Source organism: Ascaphus truei, chromosome 2 (genome assembly GCF_040206685.1).
Source record: "Ascaphus truei isolate aAscTru1 chromosome 2, aAscTru1.hap1, whole genome shotgun sequence".
NCBI lineage: Eukaryota > Metazoa > Chordata > Amphibia > Anura > Ascaphidae > Ascaphus > Ascaphus truei.
The window spans coordinates 173,661,341-173,679,319 of NC_134484.1; the positions used below are offsets into that span (position 1 = coordinate 173,661,341).

The 17,979-nt window shown below is 42.3% G+C and overlaps 1 protein-coding gene across 6 annotated transcripts in view; it reads left to right on the forward strand.

Moving 5' to 3' along the window:
* The first annotated feature begins 481 nt into the window (after positions 1 to 481).
* Positions 482 to 17,979, forward strand: part of DCDC2 (doublecortin domain containing 2) — a 228,049-nt gene continuing 210,551 nt past the window's right edge. For 2 of the 6 annotated variants that reach the window (XM_075585590.1, XM_075585591.1), the window contains exons 1-2: positions 485 to 1,620; positions 10,240 to 10,291. In XM_075585590.1, the coding sequence (XP_075441705.1) occupies positions 1,307 to 1,620; positions 10,240 to 10,291 (366 nt within the window). In that variant the 5' untranslated portion in view covers positions 485 to 1,306. Of the gene's footprint in view, positions 1,621 to 10,239; positions 10,292 to 17,979 lie in introns of all 6 variants that reach the window. The other 4 variants (XM_075585592.1, XM_075585593.1, XM_075585596.1 and 1 more) reach the window with 3 other exon arrangements.

A 17,979-nucleotide genomic window follows, 5' to 3' on the forward strand; every position in this document is an offset into this window, starting at 1 on the left:
TTTTACAAGAAATATGAATTTATTTAAAAAAAAAAATGATAAATACTTTAATTTAAGGAAAATATCTAAAATAAGGTGTAGTATACCAGCTAAATTTCATATTGACAAGCTGAGCTCACTTTCCCTGACTCAGATACTAAACACAATATGCTTAGTATATCTGACCTAAAAAGGGAACAATAGCTTAGCTCCCTACATATTATCAATATAAAATTAGTAGTTCAAAAGGAGAGTGATAGGCACCACAAAGTTACATTTTCCAAAAAATTCTCTCTCACACACACACACACACACACACACACACACACACACACACACACACACACACACACACACACACACACACACACACACACACACACACACACACACACACACACACACACACACACACACACACACACACACACACACACACACACACACACACACACCAGAGGGGGCGTGGTTAGATGCATGTCACATGATCGCCCCTAACTTGGTTGCCTTGGCAACCTCATGAAGCCAGGGAAAACACAAAATGCAGACAAGGGTTTCTGTGCTAATCTATTTCCTCTAGGTAGGGGGGAAGGTGTTTGTTTTAATGTTACTTTAAGTATACCGAGGTCCAGCTCAAAATGCACTGTGTGTACGGGGAGGGAGGTTTGCAGTTGTAGGAGTGCAGCACTCTGTATTATTAATGTTCACAGCTATCAGCAGGTGTGGTTATAGGGAGGAGGGAAGTACAGCAGCAGGTGACACTGCTCCCTGCAGCAGCTCTCAGACCTTTCACTGTGCTGCAGAAACCTGGCAGCAGCAAGGAAAGAGAGGGGTGGGGGCTGCACAGCGACATTAGTGCAGGGCTAGCAGGGAGGCTGGCATTTTCAGTGAGACAGGTGTGCAGATCATAGTTGACATATTTGTACAGTTTGCAAATGTTGCTAATTATGTAGCAATGGGAGGGAAACACATTTTTAATTAAACATATATAACTGATAGATGTGCGCAGAGAGAAAGGGACGTATTTCTAGATATAAGAAATGGACTTGCATTATAGTTAGATAATCTGCACATATATATAAACACACAAAGGGCTGGAGGTATTAAAAAAATAACTAGAATAAAGGTGGGAGGGAGAATATTATATAAGACAAATATACTGACATTACAGTATATTGAGGCAACTAGGTGCATTATTAGTCTTGGAGAGGGCTCAGTTGGTGCATGTGTTAGGGAGGCTGGTAGCTCCGTGCACTTGTAGGTGTTGGGCTCTGGTCAGGCAGCAGGGGTAGTTGCAGGTGGTAGTGCCTCCTCCCGTGTGCTGACAATGCAGCCAGCTCCAGTGGTAGGGGGAGGGAGCCGATCCTTAGCCCCTCTCTCCCAGCAGCCGGCTGTCAAGACGGTGCACGTTTACAGGAATGGAGACCCGTTTTACCGTAGCCGCCGCATGCTGATCCACGAGAAACGCGTGGGCACTTTTGAGGTATTCCTGAAGGAGGTGACGGGTGGGGTGCAGGCGCCCTTTGGAGCCGTCAGGAACCTTTACACCCCACGGGCTGGGCACCGAGTCACTTCCCTGGATGATCTACAACCTGGCGAGCGCTATGTGGCGGGAGGAAGGGAGACCTTCAAAAAGCTAGAGTAAGTACTGTGCTGCTGACCCGCAGCACAAACATAACACAATGTCACACAACAAGTTTAATGCGCAATGTTATTTATTGATTATTTATATACTCTAGCACCCTGGACATATTAGTTGGTAAAACAATGGTGGGGTTATATATAGAACATTTCATGTGATGGGCGTAGAGTAATTGTTAATGTCTTTTTGGTGGACAGGGGTGGTTGTGTTGTTAAGCAACACGGGGACATATCACCAATATTATACAGTACACACAGACAACATAATTAACACAAACATCACACACAGACACCATGTCACGCAATCTGGGACATAGCGCTTATATCACACACAATGATAGTGAGGGTTATTCATTAAATTGCAATAGTGTGATCAAGACATTGTCGCATGGAAAGTTACATTTAAGTCAATTGGGAAATTGTCCTGATTGGCACTATCGTATCTCAAGTAATTACCCTGATGTCACCTAACATGAAACATATACAACTATCACACACACCGAGAGATTGTCCAAAAATATGGGGACGTAACATAAATATCACACACAGGCAAAAATTGTATCACATCTAGATGTAGGCTAATATTTATGAAGAGCAGCATACAAAACACATAATGCAGACGCACAACAGATACAAAAGAACATGCATCAGCAAACACACAGTCACAGACTGTACTAGTACAAGCAAAACCCCTCACAAGGGTGTACTCTAACCATGGCGGCGAAGAGTCCAAAAAATTATTAGGATGTCATAATATCCATCTAAAATGATGCGTGTTCAGTTTCAATAAACAATATTTTTTTTAAGGAAGTGTCTACTTACCTGGCAGACAGCTCTACAACCTCCTCCATCTCCCTTATTTGACCAGATTATTAGGACTGGCATATTAGGGTTAGACTGAATATGTACGCAGGTCCCTTATTTATCCAGCTCGCCGGGTCAATAGTATCTAACATTATTTTATGTGGTAAGTGTTAAAATTGCTTGCAATGTGTTGCCTGCCTATGAGGAAGGGTTAATGCAATATGGCACCGGTATCGTGCTCCATACATTGTCATACAAGACACCAGAATATTGAACCTTCAAAAAGTGAATAACATCACACATTCTCAGCCTTAATTTGTCCTTCAATTGCTCATCGTGCGTCTTTATTGGTGGTATTGTTATATTTGTAACTGTCAGAACCTGCGTATGTTTTATTTTTGTGGGGGAGACTCAGTTAAAGATAATAACACAGTTGGAGTGCACCTGTAGCTCATGGTTGTAAAACAGACCCATATTTTTTAGAGAAGTGTTAATGCTGCAATCGCCTCTTACAATCCTATGACTTTACCTCGTATAATGTTAGTATCTTGCCTCTTGAGCAAGTCCTGCTCTTTTTTTGCATGATTTTCTTAATGTTTAGCTTCTAAGATTATCATGGTAACCTTCAGACTGCCCTGGGCTCCATGGAAAATGACATTTCTAACTTTCCAGACACACATATTTTTTCAAAAGCTTGTATCTCCTCAAGGGATCAGATTTTCTTTTTGTTTTGTGCTGAAAAGTTGGCCATTTGTTGATAACATCAGATACCATGGCTTGCTTGGTCATCGTTTGAGTGATTTGAGGAGAGTCGTAGTTAATGGTCAAACATGATTCTATAGAAAAAGTTAAGCAACGCCCTTCAAATTCATTAGTGAACCTAGTGCAGATTTTGATATGCTGTTAACGATTTTTAACAATAGTATTTTAAAGCCTAGAAGAATTCTGAACCCAAATTTCATTTCTGGTGACCCTGCTAGATGGATATAGGGGTGTCGCTTCTCTTCTCTATACAGATGCAGCCAACGTTATTGCAACCCGTGGTGGTTTACCTCTCTTGAAATAGTGTTATAGCCCTTGCTCCTAATGGCTGATTCTCCCACCGGTGCGTTGTGTACAGTATATCAAGGACATACACAAAATAATGAAAAATCCTGGACCAGACGGCATCACGTACAGTAATACATGCGTCCTTTTTTGGTGCTTCCATCTATGTTGCTCACAGGCCCTGTTTACAATTCTGTGCAAGGTTACCACAATCTGGTGCATCTTTGCGAGCCATGCGGTGCTGGCGCCTATGGCAGTGAAATGGTTAAACTAATCTGAATCAAAATCTGAGTCCGTTCAAAAGAAAAAGAAACACAATTCATATATATTTGAAACATTTTTAATATTGAAGTTGAACTCACTTGTGAAATGAGGATAAATTGAACCATCTCTATGGCTATTGTGACTGCGGACTAGCTGATTGTCTCAGTATATCCATGGCTCTTAGCGTTTTGCCTGAGGCACTTGTTGTGATGTTCCAGTACAGATACTCCTGATATTACAACCCTGCCTTTATAAATATCTCTCTTCAAACCACATCAGCATTGATTTTATTTTACTAAGCAACGCTCTGTTCATTGTGTCTCGCTGATTTTGTTTGGGTCTTGTTACGTTATAACAGATGCGTCATACAACTCATCTCTCAAAGACCTAGTTTGCTTTAAAGCTTTAGTGATGGAGACATGTTTCAGCATTGCGGAGGGCAGAGGCAGAAGAGAGAGAGGGGTAGGGAAAGAGAGAGAATTTCCTGAACAGATTTGCATACAATTTATATATAAAACAAAACGCCACAGGGACATATTTACTAAGCAGTACTTTGTAAATCTGGCACTTAAGCCCAGATGCACTGACTTCCATTAAATCAGTGCAAATAGTTTCCCTAAATCAGTAACTGACATTATTTTCCCTGAGTGCAACACATATCCACAAAGGTAATTGTATTCAAACATAACAGCCATTGTTTAAAAGGCTTAACGTCAGATGACATTAGCACTGCCTTGTGTTGGCTTCAAATAACATGTGTCCTGGAACGTCAAAGCAGCGTACCCCCATCCAGACTCTGAAATACGGGGTGTTCAGGAGAGAACATGCTGGCGATATATGGGATATATGCTAATTTGGATATGATAAATGTATTTACATGTATCTCTGGTGTGCTCCTTTTTTTGTGCACAGGTGTGCCTCCACGTATTGTATTAAGGTGCGTTTGGTATGTATGTATATGTGTTACCTCTCTCAAGGAGGTAGTGGTACTGACTACATTTAGCAGTGCAGCTCCTTATGTACAAGGGGAGTAGGTACCAGGTCTGAATCCATGATTGGACACACAGGCCTAGTCCCACCACCTCCCCTGTCAATCAAGAAGCTACTGTGAAGCTCCATGGTTATCTAAGACTAAGAGATCTGGAGGGTAATAATAATAAAATTAAATCATTTGAACAAATCAGATAAAGATATCCCGCACTTCAAATTCTTTAGAACAAGTAGTCGGTTCTAAGGACACACACCAGCAAAAGCTGACATATAGAATAAGATGGGAGGCAGACCTGGGGGAGGAGTTGTAGGAGGACGATTCGTCAGCTATACTTGAGGCTGCAGCCAAGAGCTCGATTTGCACAACTTTGAAGGAGAATGCATATAAAGTTTTGACGAGGTGGTATTTCACCCCACTAAAATGATCAAGGTTTGTGCCAGGATACTCCCCGCTGTGCCCAAAACGGTGTGGAGAGTCATCCGACATGTTACACATGCTGTGGTCCTGCCGTCGGATTGCACCAATATGGGAAGAAATTAGAAATTGGATCCAGAGGATTTTTGACCTCACAATTCCCCCGGACCCGTGGCTGTTCCTCCTAAACAGACCACTACCGGGTCTCACCAAAGGTGGCAATAAATTAGTTGCACCCTTTGCAACAGTGACGAGGTGCGAAATCGCAGCATTGTGGAAACAACTCGAGATTCCAAATATTCCCAAGATTCGGAACAGAATGTGGTACGTTTGCCAGATGGAAAAGTTAACGCATTTAGTTAACGACACTGGCACCACTTTTCTAAAAGTCTGGTTGGCACAGACAGTTATCCCAGGGGTAGGGATAACCACAATTTGACAATGATGAGCATATGTGCATTCTCACTCGATGGGCAAGATCACTATTCAACCGCTCTGCAGGCAGTGGAATTAGGAGTGATCCCAGTCGGGAGACTAAACAAACAAATCCTATATCTCTGTTCGGGTGACTTCCGGAGAAGACAGAGTTCCGTAGTACATCAGGTGTCAGAGGGATCTCGCGCCCTCAGGTCCATTTCCTCCCCTCTCCTTTCCATCCCCTCTCCTTCCCTTATCCCACTTGTTACCCTATTTTTATTTTAAATTGTTTATTGTACTTTATTCCTAGCTACAAGATGTTTGCTTATGTTCATGTTCTTTATGTTAACAGAAAAGCGAGGTATTGGATGTTATTAGTGTCTTTTGAACACGATGTACAGATGACTCTGTTTACCCAATGCGATACTATTTGTAATGACCAAAATTTCCAATAAAATCAAAGTTTGAAATAAAAAAAAAAGAAGCTACAGTGAGTGGGGAAAACCCATGATAACTCCTGGCAGGCCTGCTCTTACCAGGGCTTGCTGCCAGGAGGGGCAGACTGGAAGCCAGAAACCAGTCCTGGCTATATGTGTGTGTGTGTGTGTGTGTGTGTGTGTGTGTGTGTGTGTGTGTGTGTGTGTGTATAGATCTCATGTATACACGTGTGTGTATATATACATATAGCCAGGACTGGTTTCTGGCTACCAGTCTGTCCCCTCCTGGCACTAAGCCCTGGTAAGAGCAGGCCTGCCAGGAGTTATCATGGGTTTTCCCCACTCACAGTAGCTTCTTGATTGACAGGGGAGGCGGTGGGACTAGGCCTGTGTGTGTCCAATCATAGATTCAGTCCTGGTACCTACTTTCCTTGTACTTACAGAGCTGCACTGCTAAATTTAGTCTGTACCACTACCTCCTTGAGAGAGGCTGGTCTACTCTAACAACTGTGCAGGGCTCTGCCAAGTTTGTTCTCCCTCCCCGAGTGGAGGGGGATACTATTCCCTTTACTCCACCAGGGAGAAAGGGAAGAGCATGGACTGGTTCGGGTGCTCCTGTAATCTGCATCTTTAAACGCAACCCTTATGAGCCACTGGAAAACTACGTATAAAAACAGGCTGAGGATTTAACATATATTTGGAGGATCCTAATTTGTTTTTGTGAACCACTTTCTAACCCCTGTGCTGTGCAATAATCTGGGTCCGTTTTATTGGCTTTCATAACTGGAGGCTCACTTTGAAAGCGTTCAAATACAGCAGCGGGACCTGCTTCCAATTCTTCCTATTACCAGCAGACACTTCAACGAAACAAATGACTCTCAAGCAATAAAAGTTAACGGGCAGAAAGTTGTTTGTGTCTGGAGGGTATTGTTAAAATAATCTATTAAAGCAGATATATAAAGGTACTGGGGGTAAAAAGAACACAGTTCATAGCAATTAAAAGCGCGGTCCTTCCCAAAATAATTGTTGCGGAAACTAAAGAAGCTGCGTCTGATAAACCAATACACAAATCTGTTCTTCACAGCCTTTCTCTTTCAACAAAAAGAGCCACTGGCTAAGGCAGCCAGTGAATGAAGATGAACTTGCCATGACTTATAGAGATCTCCTCCTTTTTGTGGCTGATTGTATGGCTAATAAAATTAAACCGTTTTAACGTACATCTGTGACACAATATTTGTTTGGTTAAATTTGTGCACACAAGTGATTTTCAAGTGCAGCTCAGGGACTCAAAGAGAAAAAATCAAGCATAAGCAAAATTACATCTTTGCTGCAGTAGGCAAAATGGGGTGGGTAGCCGTGTTGGTCCTTTCTACCATATAGTAACAAAGGCGGGACAGGGAGGGTTACGGGAGACCAGGTACTTACACCTCCCCTTGTCCTTCCACTACCACCAGGGCTGGAATGACCTCCTGCACCCTGGCTGGACTAGTGGGCTCTGCAACTGCAGGTGAGCTTTTGGCTGCCCTGGACGGAGTGGCCATGTCCTGGGCAGCCTCCCCTCCCCATTAGGTAAGGAGAGTGGCAAGTCCAGGGGTGGAGAGTCCGTTAGCCACTGCGGCTACCACTACTGCACTCCCTGGAACCAGTTCCCCAGCAATATCCCTGCTGGTGCCCACTCTCTCCCCATGTCCTTGCGTCTCCCTCAGGGCTGGAATAACCTCCTGCACCCTGGGTGGACTTGTGCTCACTGCAACTGCAGCTGAGGATGTCCCCTCCTCTGATGAAGCCATACTTGCTTCCTGTGACTCCAAATCCTCCTCCATCAAAGTCTTTGCTCCACCGTGCGTCGGTAACCTGTAGCCCTCACACCAGGCAACAATTCTGGTTCGGTACCAGGACTGGTACCGGCCTGACGTCTTGTCCATGTTCGCCTGATGCACTAAGCTAAGTGACAATGAGAACCTGTGTTTTCTCTGACTTGTAAAACATGTGTGTTCCTTTTGATTTTGAGGGCTCATAATCTACGAGTTCCTTTCTATGTTATAAGACTCCACAGGATTTTATAACATAGGCTCAATGATCCCACACGCTGCCACAAGTAAATAAGCTTGTCATGGGAGACCAGGTACTTAAACCTTTATCCTGGGATCATATCATTAAGCAAAATCAAAATGCAAAATTGCGTTTATTTCTTGGAAACAGACACACACACACAGTGAATTACAATAATACAGGAGAAAATACACTTACTGGGGTTTGTGGCTGAAAAACTAAACTTTCTTGACCGAAATAAAGTTTTTCACAAGTATGTTGGAAATGGTGCTGAAAGTAGGACTTAGAAAATATTCTGCTCTGCAGTCCTGCAGCCGTTTCATTGCTAGCTCCACAAGGCTTCTTTGGGCTTGGAGTCACAGCTTAGATCTCTCTGGTAACTCATCAATCTCTTTTCTGGGCTGGCTACTAACTTTTTAATAACATTTGCAAAGTCAGTCCCACAGCATTACTGCCAATCTACAAGCGTGGGAACTTTACTGCTAACCATTCACATGTTTGCCAGTCTTGAAACGCCAGGCATCTGAGCTTCAGCATGGCAAAGGAGCATGCTTGAAAATCGCCATCTTGCCTACTTGTCATGCAGAGGCCAGGTGCCTCTCAGTCTAGGGAGGTGACCACTTGCAAGGATGGCCTGTAATCATCCCAGGACTTGGCACTTAACTCAGCCATCCTGCACATATGGCTGTTCACATGCCTGGCCACACGTGTTACTTTGATCTACGGACTTAGGGCCAGACTTAGTGGCACCACACCCTGGTACCTCATCACCCCCCTGTGGAGTCCTGCAGTAAAATGACCCAGCTTATGTTACAATGTATAAGTATAACATTTTAAAACATACCAGCTTTAATAAAATATACTTTATACATTTTCTTAGTAAAATGTCCTAAGTCTATTGTGTGAAGGGTAGAGTGAAAACCTGAGCTGTGTTACCCCTCTAGCCACATCCCTTTAATACAAGCTTCACAGTCTTATACCTGACCAGAGTACCCCTCTGAACCCCTTATGCCAGGGATATCTGGGCATGAACTGGGCATCCCCCTGATACTAGGGACCCCTGTACTGTTGTGGGGATACCTTGCCCCCTGTCCCCTTATCCTTATGGTTGCACATTTTACATACATTGCATAGCAGTACATGTACAACAAGCAGGTCCAAGAGCTGACACTCTAGGACACCCAAACACAGCTCAGGGGCAACCAAGTGGGCTTAACCTTTATTAGTGAGCGTGGTTACCCCCTCACCGTCACAGGGAGTAGGTGATATGATAGCTTGTATTGGATTACAGTACAAGTACAAGCAGTCCTTGGTTATCCAACGAAATCCGTTCTGGAAGTAGCTTTGGATAGTGAAACCGTTGTAAAGTGAATTCCATGTTAATCAGTGGCGGTGAGCATTGGATAACGCATTCAGGTGTCGAAAAACGGCCCATAGGGTTGAATTGTAAAGCGTTGGATATGCCATTCGTTGTAAAGCGAAACTTTGGATAGCGAGGACTACCTGTAGTAGATATGTTACAAGCTTTCGTTAAAGGACCCTCAGAGGTTCGAAAGCTTGTAAAAAATATTTTACAAGCTTTCAAACCTCTGAGGGTCCTTCAACGAAAGCTTGTAAAATATCAACTACTTGTTGGCTCAATAAAAGGTATCCTACCACCTACTCCCTCTCGCTCCTTTTGATACAGTACTACATCTTTGCTATAAAAGCAAAGGAAGGTTTGCTGTTAATATGTGCATTGTTAGGCAACTAGAGCAGATAATATTAGTTCTTATTTTAAAGAATTAGGGTTCCTATTGTAGAAGTAAAACAAATAGTTCATTTTATGCTCTCCTGTAAGTCCCATTATAATATGGTGATTATTTGTTACAGTGCCTTTTGGGCACTGCCACACACACAAACTCCCATTCAAGTCCATGCTCTCTCATACTTTAATGAGTAACCCCAGTGTGTGCTGAGGAACCCTCAGTGTTGACACTACCCGTATCGCAAACTGCTGCACAAATGACGCAAAGTACAGCACCTCTTTTGCACCAGTTTTGATCCATTATTGCCTTGATTCAGATATTCCTATAGTGTTTGAGAAAACAATGTTATGGTAAAGTACGTATGGGCATGAATTTGGTTACGGTTATGGTTGGTACTGTTAACAGTTGAAATGCATGATTCATAACATTATTATTTTCCTTTCAGCTACTTGCATATTGGGGAGATTAAGAAAAAGCCTGTGGAAAATACTATCCAGGTAATGTAACTACATTTTCTAAAATAGTAGTACTTTTTTGTATCATATGTGTAATTTCTGTTAAATATTAGTTTTCCACTTGGATCTGATAAATTCATGAACTTTCAACCAGTATTTTGTATATGACATTGGTGGACAAAAGGCTGACCTTGGGGGCTTCTCTTGCTGCCCCCCAAACTGCAACCCTCTCCCTGAGCTCTGTGGACGTGCTCAGCATCAGACTTGCCCACAGGGACCCAGGAAAATACCCAGTGAGCCCCGGCTGTGCCCTCTCCTTCGCTCCCTGGTGGGAAGTTGGTGCCACGGATCAGAACTTCTCCCGCTCCCTCCATTCAGCTGTAATATGACCGGCATTAAGCAGCTGACCATAGGGAAGGTGCTCCTACCCGTAGCTGCAACGTCCCTGCTCCCTGTATACCATGGAGAGAGAGTTACAGCCATACCATGTAACCCGCTCCCTCTCCCACATTATCTGTCCCCCCTCTTGTCACCTACTTTTTCTCCATGTCACCAAATTTCCCATATGTTATTCATTCCCCCCCTTGTGCTTTCCAATACTCATCGATGTCACTCTCTTCCCCTTCATGTTACTCTCTCCCTCAGCATATCTTCCACCCTTCCCCCTCATTATCCCACCCTTCCCCCATACAGCTACCACTCTCCTCTGCACCTGTGGTCCTTGAAATGTATCATGTTGCCAAGCACTGGTATTTGAGCTAAATCACCACTCAATTTCTATGTACAATTAAATATTAATGTTGTTTTTAATGTATAGGATGAAGGAAAACATTATTAGCTGCTCTTCTACTGCTTTACCCATTAGCTGTATATTTAAGCATAAACAAGACAAAGCAGCTTTCACAAACTATGATGACATGACAAAATAGCCGTGCTGTGTTTATTCTTGGATAGGACAATTTTAATGAAACAACTAATACTGTATATGTTATCTAGTCGTATTTTTTTTTTTTTTTTAATCAATTAGTTAGCTTTGTGTTCTGAATCATTCCGAAATAGCGTGTGTGTGTGTGTGTGTGTGTGTGTGTGTGTATATATATATTATATTTCCCGGTCATAAATACAAAACAAATATAGGCTAAATATATTATTTACTAAGCAGTCTTCTGTCATTAGACACTGTGCGGTGCTGAAAGATGCCTTCCACCCTGTTGAAGCCAAATGGGATGTGGTATGTCTTCTAGAGCCTGTAGGTGTTTGTTTTGGCAGAAGACGGCTTAGTAAATATGGCCCGATACAATTTCATGGCTCACTGATGTTAGAAGAGAAAAAGAGCAAGCTTGTACAAGCAAATGGTTGCGCAGTTTTTATTCTACCAGCTAACATAGTACCACCCTCCACATTCAGAAATACAGTATAGTGCATATTTGATATACTTAACTCTTGGAGCTACTAGTAGACCAATCAGTGGAGCCTCCTCTGGTCATGTAAAGTGTATTGAAGTACCAAAGAAGAATAGGACTGCAAAGATTTGATCTTGTGACGATTTGTTTTTTCACATTATTTACAGATGTGCATAGTGGCTCATTCTAAAAATAATAATTAACTAGTCCCAACAAAAAATGTAGTTTGTCAGACAGCACTACATGCAATAATTCGACTGAAATGTAAAAAAAAGTAGTTCACTGGGAATGGAACCTCCACTTATATCCCCATCTCTAAAATAATGCAACATTTTTACCAATGGTTCGCAGCACACAAAAGCACAAGTAAAATCCTTATTTTTATCATAAAATAAAATGTTTACCCAAAAAAGGATGTGACATAATCAAATAAAAAGTTATTAAGAGCATGGGCATGTGTTCAATATGCAAAACTGTGACATTAGAATGGATCAAGTATACTATAGCAATGTATACTGAATGGCAATGTAGTGGTGAACTACCCCAATGCTGTAACATAGTTGTTTGTTGCAGTACAAGGAAGTGCTAAATAGTTTTTAGCAATGTCTGCCAGTTTATGCTGCAAGACATATATTTCATACGTATACACCACTGTGATGCACAGGATTTTAACAAGATTCAATAATCTAGCAGTATACACGTGCGCCGACGAGTATTCTAAAACTTGCCTTGCAAAATCTGGGGCTATCACCAACAAGATCCAGGTACATGCTGGGTACATATGGAGTGAAGTAATGGATGGTCACTGCTCCCTTCAGCCAAACCAGGTTTAGAGAAGTAAAATCAGCTTTATTAAGACAAAATGCTGAACATCACAGACAGGAACACTCTGACGCGTTTCATCCCGACATGGGACTTTATCAAAGAGTAAAGTACCCTCTTTGATAAAGGCCCATGTCGGGACGAAACGCGTCAGAGTGTTCCTGTCTGTGATGTTCAGCATTTTGTCTTAATAAAGCCGATTTTACTTCTCTAAACCTGGTTTGGCTTAAGAGAGCAGTGACCATCCATTACTTCACTCCATATTCACACTCCTATCGGATGGAGCACGCAGGGATCTCATTATTATAGCAAAGAAGATTTCATCAGCGTGACTGGCGGTGCCATCGGTTTGAATTTTCGTATTGCGCCGTAGTGCTTGGCATGCTGGGATACTTTCGGGTTACAGCCCTCCATTCATACAGGAGACGGCGTTCTCACCAGTAACCGCAAGCACGGACCGGCTGGAGGGGTAGCAAGGATATCGGTCGGGTAAGGCAGCAGTCTGGGAGATTACGTGAGTTTACAAGCAGCGCATCTGCGGACGTGTCTCTTTGTATCTCTTTCATCCATTCTGTATTATAGCCCCCGGTCCGGTTTAAGGCCATTATATGCTACCCTCCTTATCACTTATCATCTTTATACATTTTTTCATTTGCTATGAGATGCCTTCCCTTTTGGACTGTACATTGGCCGTAGGTTTCACAAATTGGCTATTCTTTGTATTGTAGCATTGGACCCATTGGGGTTCACTCCCCATTTTTCCTACATGCTGGGTACATGCTGCAACATTTCAGTGACATTTCTGCAGAGACTAATGGCCCATCGGATTAACACAGCAGGGGTCCCTGGCAGTCCCATTCATTGTGAAGCAGTTTTTTTTATGGCTCCTGTTTGCTTTTAATATTGTATAGTTATCTCTGGCAATATGTGCTTTTCCAGTGCAAACTATGCACTTTACAAAAGTACTAGGTGAATGTATATATTTTAATCCTGCTGTTAATCCGATGGGCCATTAGTCTGTATGCAGAAATGTCACTGAAATGTTGCAGCATGTACCTAGCATGTACCAGCATGTACCCAGCATGTACCCAGCATGTACCCAGCATGTACCCAGCATGTACCCAGCATGTACCCAGCATGTACCCAGCATGTACCTGGGTCTTGTTGGTGATTGCCCCAGATTTGATTTAGAATACTCGTCGGCACTACAGTATGCTAACATAGTGTCCGGAGAATCAGTCAGTTAAAATATTGTGTGCCAAGCTGGCACTTGAAAAAAATACTTAATAGTTTAGCGATAAAATGCCAACATCGCAGAGATATAACTTTTCAGGAGAATTAACCAGTTTACAGTTTAGAGCAATATATGCCAATCATGCATTCAGAGAAATACTAGGTTAGCAATAAAATGTCAACATTACAAAGGTAGAACATTTCTAAAGAAAAGACCACCTTAAATCTAGTTATATATACACCTCTTTCTGTGAGGTAATATGAGGACAGATTATGGAGGCTGATATCAGAGACAGAATGGAGAAGAAAAATAATTTTTCTAGCAAACAATTTTACATTAAATGAGAGATAATTCTCTCATTTCTATGTATACCGCAGGGGGGGCCAATGTTTTAAATTCTAATGGCTTTTTTTCAGGCCCATTCCCACAACAAAAGTAGTTGTTCTGCCCTTCAGGATTGTGCTCTGGTGCATAGGAAGATTGTCTGTGTGTCCATAAATATAGGTGTCTCTCCTGCTCCAATAATTAACTAGTCTTTGTTGCAACTTAAATTTAGAGAATAATTTTGTAAAATAGGAGAAAATGACACAGATAGAAAATGGGCAATAGAGTTTGACGAATAAAGCATATCTAATATACTAAATATCTGTAATACGTGATGAAACTACAGTATGTTGAATTTTCTGAATTGCACAGGTGTTCAATATGATCCATTACTCGAGTAACAAAGTCCTACCTGCAGTTGATTTTAGTGTTGGCCAGTGTCCTGCATTTTAAGGCACTAACTGCAATCTCTCAAACATATATGTACTACTGTACATCATGAAGAATCAGACTAATGTGTGCTGGCTTTGCTGCAATTTGTTTGGAACTGTAGTCATCTTGTTGATGAAAATAATGATACATTTTACGATACAGAAATCAGTGAAGAAGTTAATTACATGCCCTGTTGCCACACAATCAAGTGTTACCAGAGAGCGACGTTTTTGAGCTTTTTCTTTTAGGCTGAATAAAGCCACCTCACTGATTTCTGGAGTTGAGCACACTGTTTGACATATGATCAATATTAAAAGCAAATGCTTTCTACTACTCCAGGTTTGTTCCAGACATTTATAGCAACAGTTCAAAGCAGTGAACTTTGCGCATTGTTTTCTTGTTATGAAGTATGTATATAAAGTTCACAGACGATCTGTAGTTTTGATGACAAAAGTATACTAAACATATAACAGTGTTCATCTACGTGCTGTATGGAGCTACTGGACCTCAGGAAGCTATATAAGGTCTAGTTGTGTGGAGCAACTAGTCCATGCATATTATAATGGATTGCATTTATTTTTCACCATTGTGAGTTGATATAACCCAAACTATTTACACCCAAGTACATTGACAAGGAAGTTGGCTACAGTTCAGATATTGTTCAATGAGGATTACGTTCTTTTTGACGAACCGACTAAAAGTCACAATGTCAAATGCTTTATTTAAAATTGAAACGTGTAACTTTTCTTAAGGACCTTTCATACTGTTTGTCTTTTGCCGACCTTGCTCCACTTGAACCACATTCTGTAACCGAGAAACCCACATAAACAAAAGAAGTATTGAATTACTTTTGCTATCTCTTCAGGGTATAGTTTCAGCATTCTCTTTGAGAATTACTATAAATGTTTGCTTTCAATAAATATATATAAATATACACAGTGTAGCTGTGCAGACATACCATAAGTTGATCTAGTATTGTGTTCATACCCTGATTTTTAAGCGCTGGTTAAAGTGTTAGGACAATATAAGCCACTTTTGTGACAATCTTGGTTTCAGCAAATAGGGCAGATTTTGGGAAAAATCACACTGTAAAAGTCCTGTATTTCACAAATGTAGGCCGTCTTAGCATTGGAATGGTAGTGACTGTCAGATTGGGCGTGATATGCGGTGTCATGATTTGTTGACTCCTGGTCTGGAGAAAAATGGTTGAAATGAAGGGATTGTGTGAATGTGCATCGTGCTGTCTTGGATTTCGTAAGTTTGATGTCGCACTAACGGGGTATATGGCAATATAACCTTTGGGAAGGTTCTCTGAATATAGCCAATGTGCCTTATTTCCTATAGTATTTCCTCATAGTGTATCATGAAACTACTCAATGATATTAATTTTGCACTTCCAAATGAATGTGACAAAAATACAATTTAATGTGGCAAAAATGTATTTGAATAAATAATATATGTAAATAAAGCAGCAACTACAAAGAAATATATTGCACCCCCCCCCCTCAAAAAAATGTTCCATTTGTTTGTAAATGCCGAGTTACTCTGATCCCTTTGCGCCTTACCAGTAAAGGGAAGATAAGATGACTAGTAAGTGTATTTGAATTGACATCCTATAATGTGACCACAAATTCATGAGCAGCTTGGGCTTAACGTTTTAGAGAACACCGTTTTTGATGAATACTCGTCAGAATTTGAACAGATCTCACAGATTTAAAAATAATAACAAGCAGACATAGTTCATTGTCTGTGATGGGACGATGGCGAGTCCACATACAGTATTATGCCCTTCTTTTATGATCGACTACAGCGCGATAAATACATTAGACCAGGGGTCCCCAACGGGTACCATGGCACTCTCCAAGCCTTTTGTGGGTGCCCATGATCAGAGTGCCGCTGACAGCTGCTGCATGCCGGTCCGCTCCGGAACTCTGACCTGCCAAGAAGTCGGGCCCAAACTCCGCATCCCCGAGCGGTACCGGTGTGGCACTGGAGGCCTCCCCCCAAAGTAAGTGTATTGTGTGCACGTGCATTGGTTGGTGACGCCACTCTCTCCTGAATGTTGAAGTGTGCCCTTGTGAACAAAAAGGTTGGGGACCCCTGCATTAAATGGACATATTGACCGATTTAGGAATAAAACATTGCAATTTGAGTGGTGACCCGGTCAATTCTCACTATTTATTAGGGTGTTTGCCTCAAAAGTAACTTAAAATGTGTATTTATTCTACTGAACTCTGTGCAAGTCAGTGAAAAATAAAGAGATCTCTTCTGAAACCCCCCCTGCAGCAGTTTTGATGGGTTGATAGATACAGTAGTGGACTGTGCGCGCGCCAGGGACACTAACATTACCTTTTCTATTGAATTCTTAGAACCAAAATGTTCTTGTAATATATGCTCTACCTGAGTTGCAGAAATGTATCTGCTCTGTACGCACTTGTAATGCTGCTTGTTTTTCTTTCTTTAATTCACTTTTGTCCCTTTTCTCTTAAGAACACGTCTTGTGCTTCTCTTGTGCAGTAGAAAATGAATTCCCTTTAAGTTAATCAGGCCAGTAACACTTTTCTTGAAGCAAAATACACCCTGCAATGTGTGTGGTGCAAAACAACCAATAACCAAATCAAAACTGTTCCTTTTAAAGCTGCAGTTCAAGCTGCCGTTTAAAAATAAATAAATGTGTGTATATATGTATATATGTAGCCCTGCTTCCTATCGGACACAGGCCACTACCATATGCTGTATAACCTGTAGGCTCACAGGGCCTAAGCCTCTGCCACAGATAGCCTGGGATGCTCACAATACTTATGACTTGGTGCGACAGCTTCCGCCCTATGGAAGTGGGTCTTCGCAGGAACTTATGTACATTAACACACACACAGCGATATACCTTAACCAATATATGTTTACTTGCAGCAACCAACAGCTTAATTAACAGGTGTCCCTCCCTAGAGGAGACACTACTACCAGCATCCGCTGAACGCTCACTCTCCCTTTCCCTTCACCGGGTGATCCCACCCCGTGTCCAGTTCCCGTGCGGAATACGTTCCCCCACCCCCAAGTGAGTCAGTGGATGTATAAGTGTGTGACTGTGCAGCCACCGTGTCCTGGAGTGAATAATGGTACCGTTGGTGCACTTGGAGTTTACCTGCCGGGCACTCCAGTACCCGGTTCTGCAACTATCTTCACAAACGATCGGCGTGGGCGTAGATGACGTCACCCGTGAGTGTCCGGATCGATCCCACCCAGACACGCTGCGGCTTAGTGGCGGGGCCTGGTCCCAGGCCTCCCGCTTATGTAGAACTGTCCCGATAGCGATCGTATCACAGAAGGGGATCCGGAACGTGACTATGGCCAGTCCCTAGCTCCGCTGCACTCTACTGGGGCTCAGGGCCTAACTGGGTCTGAGGCCTGCGGCCTAGGTAAGGGCGGCCTGCCTCCCTACACCGGAGCTCCTTCTCCTTCCTCCGCCAGCTAGCTCTCACTCCTCGTGCGCCCCATCACTTCCTTTTCCTCCCTAT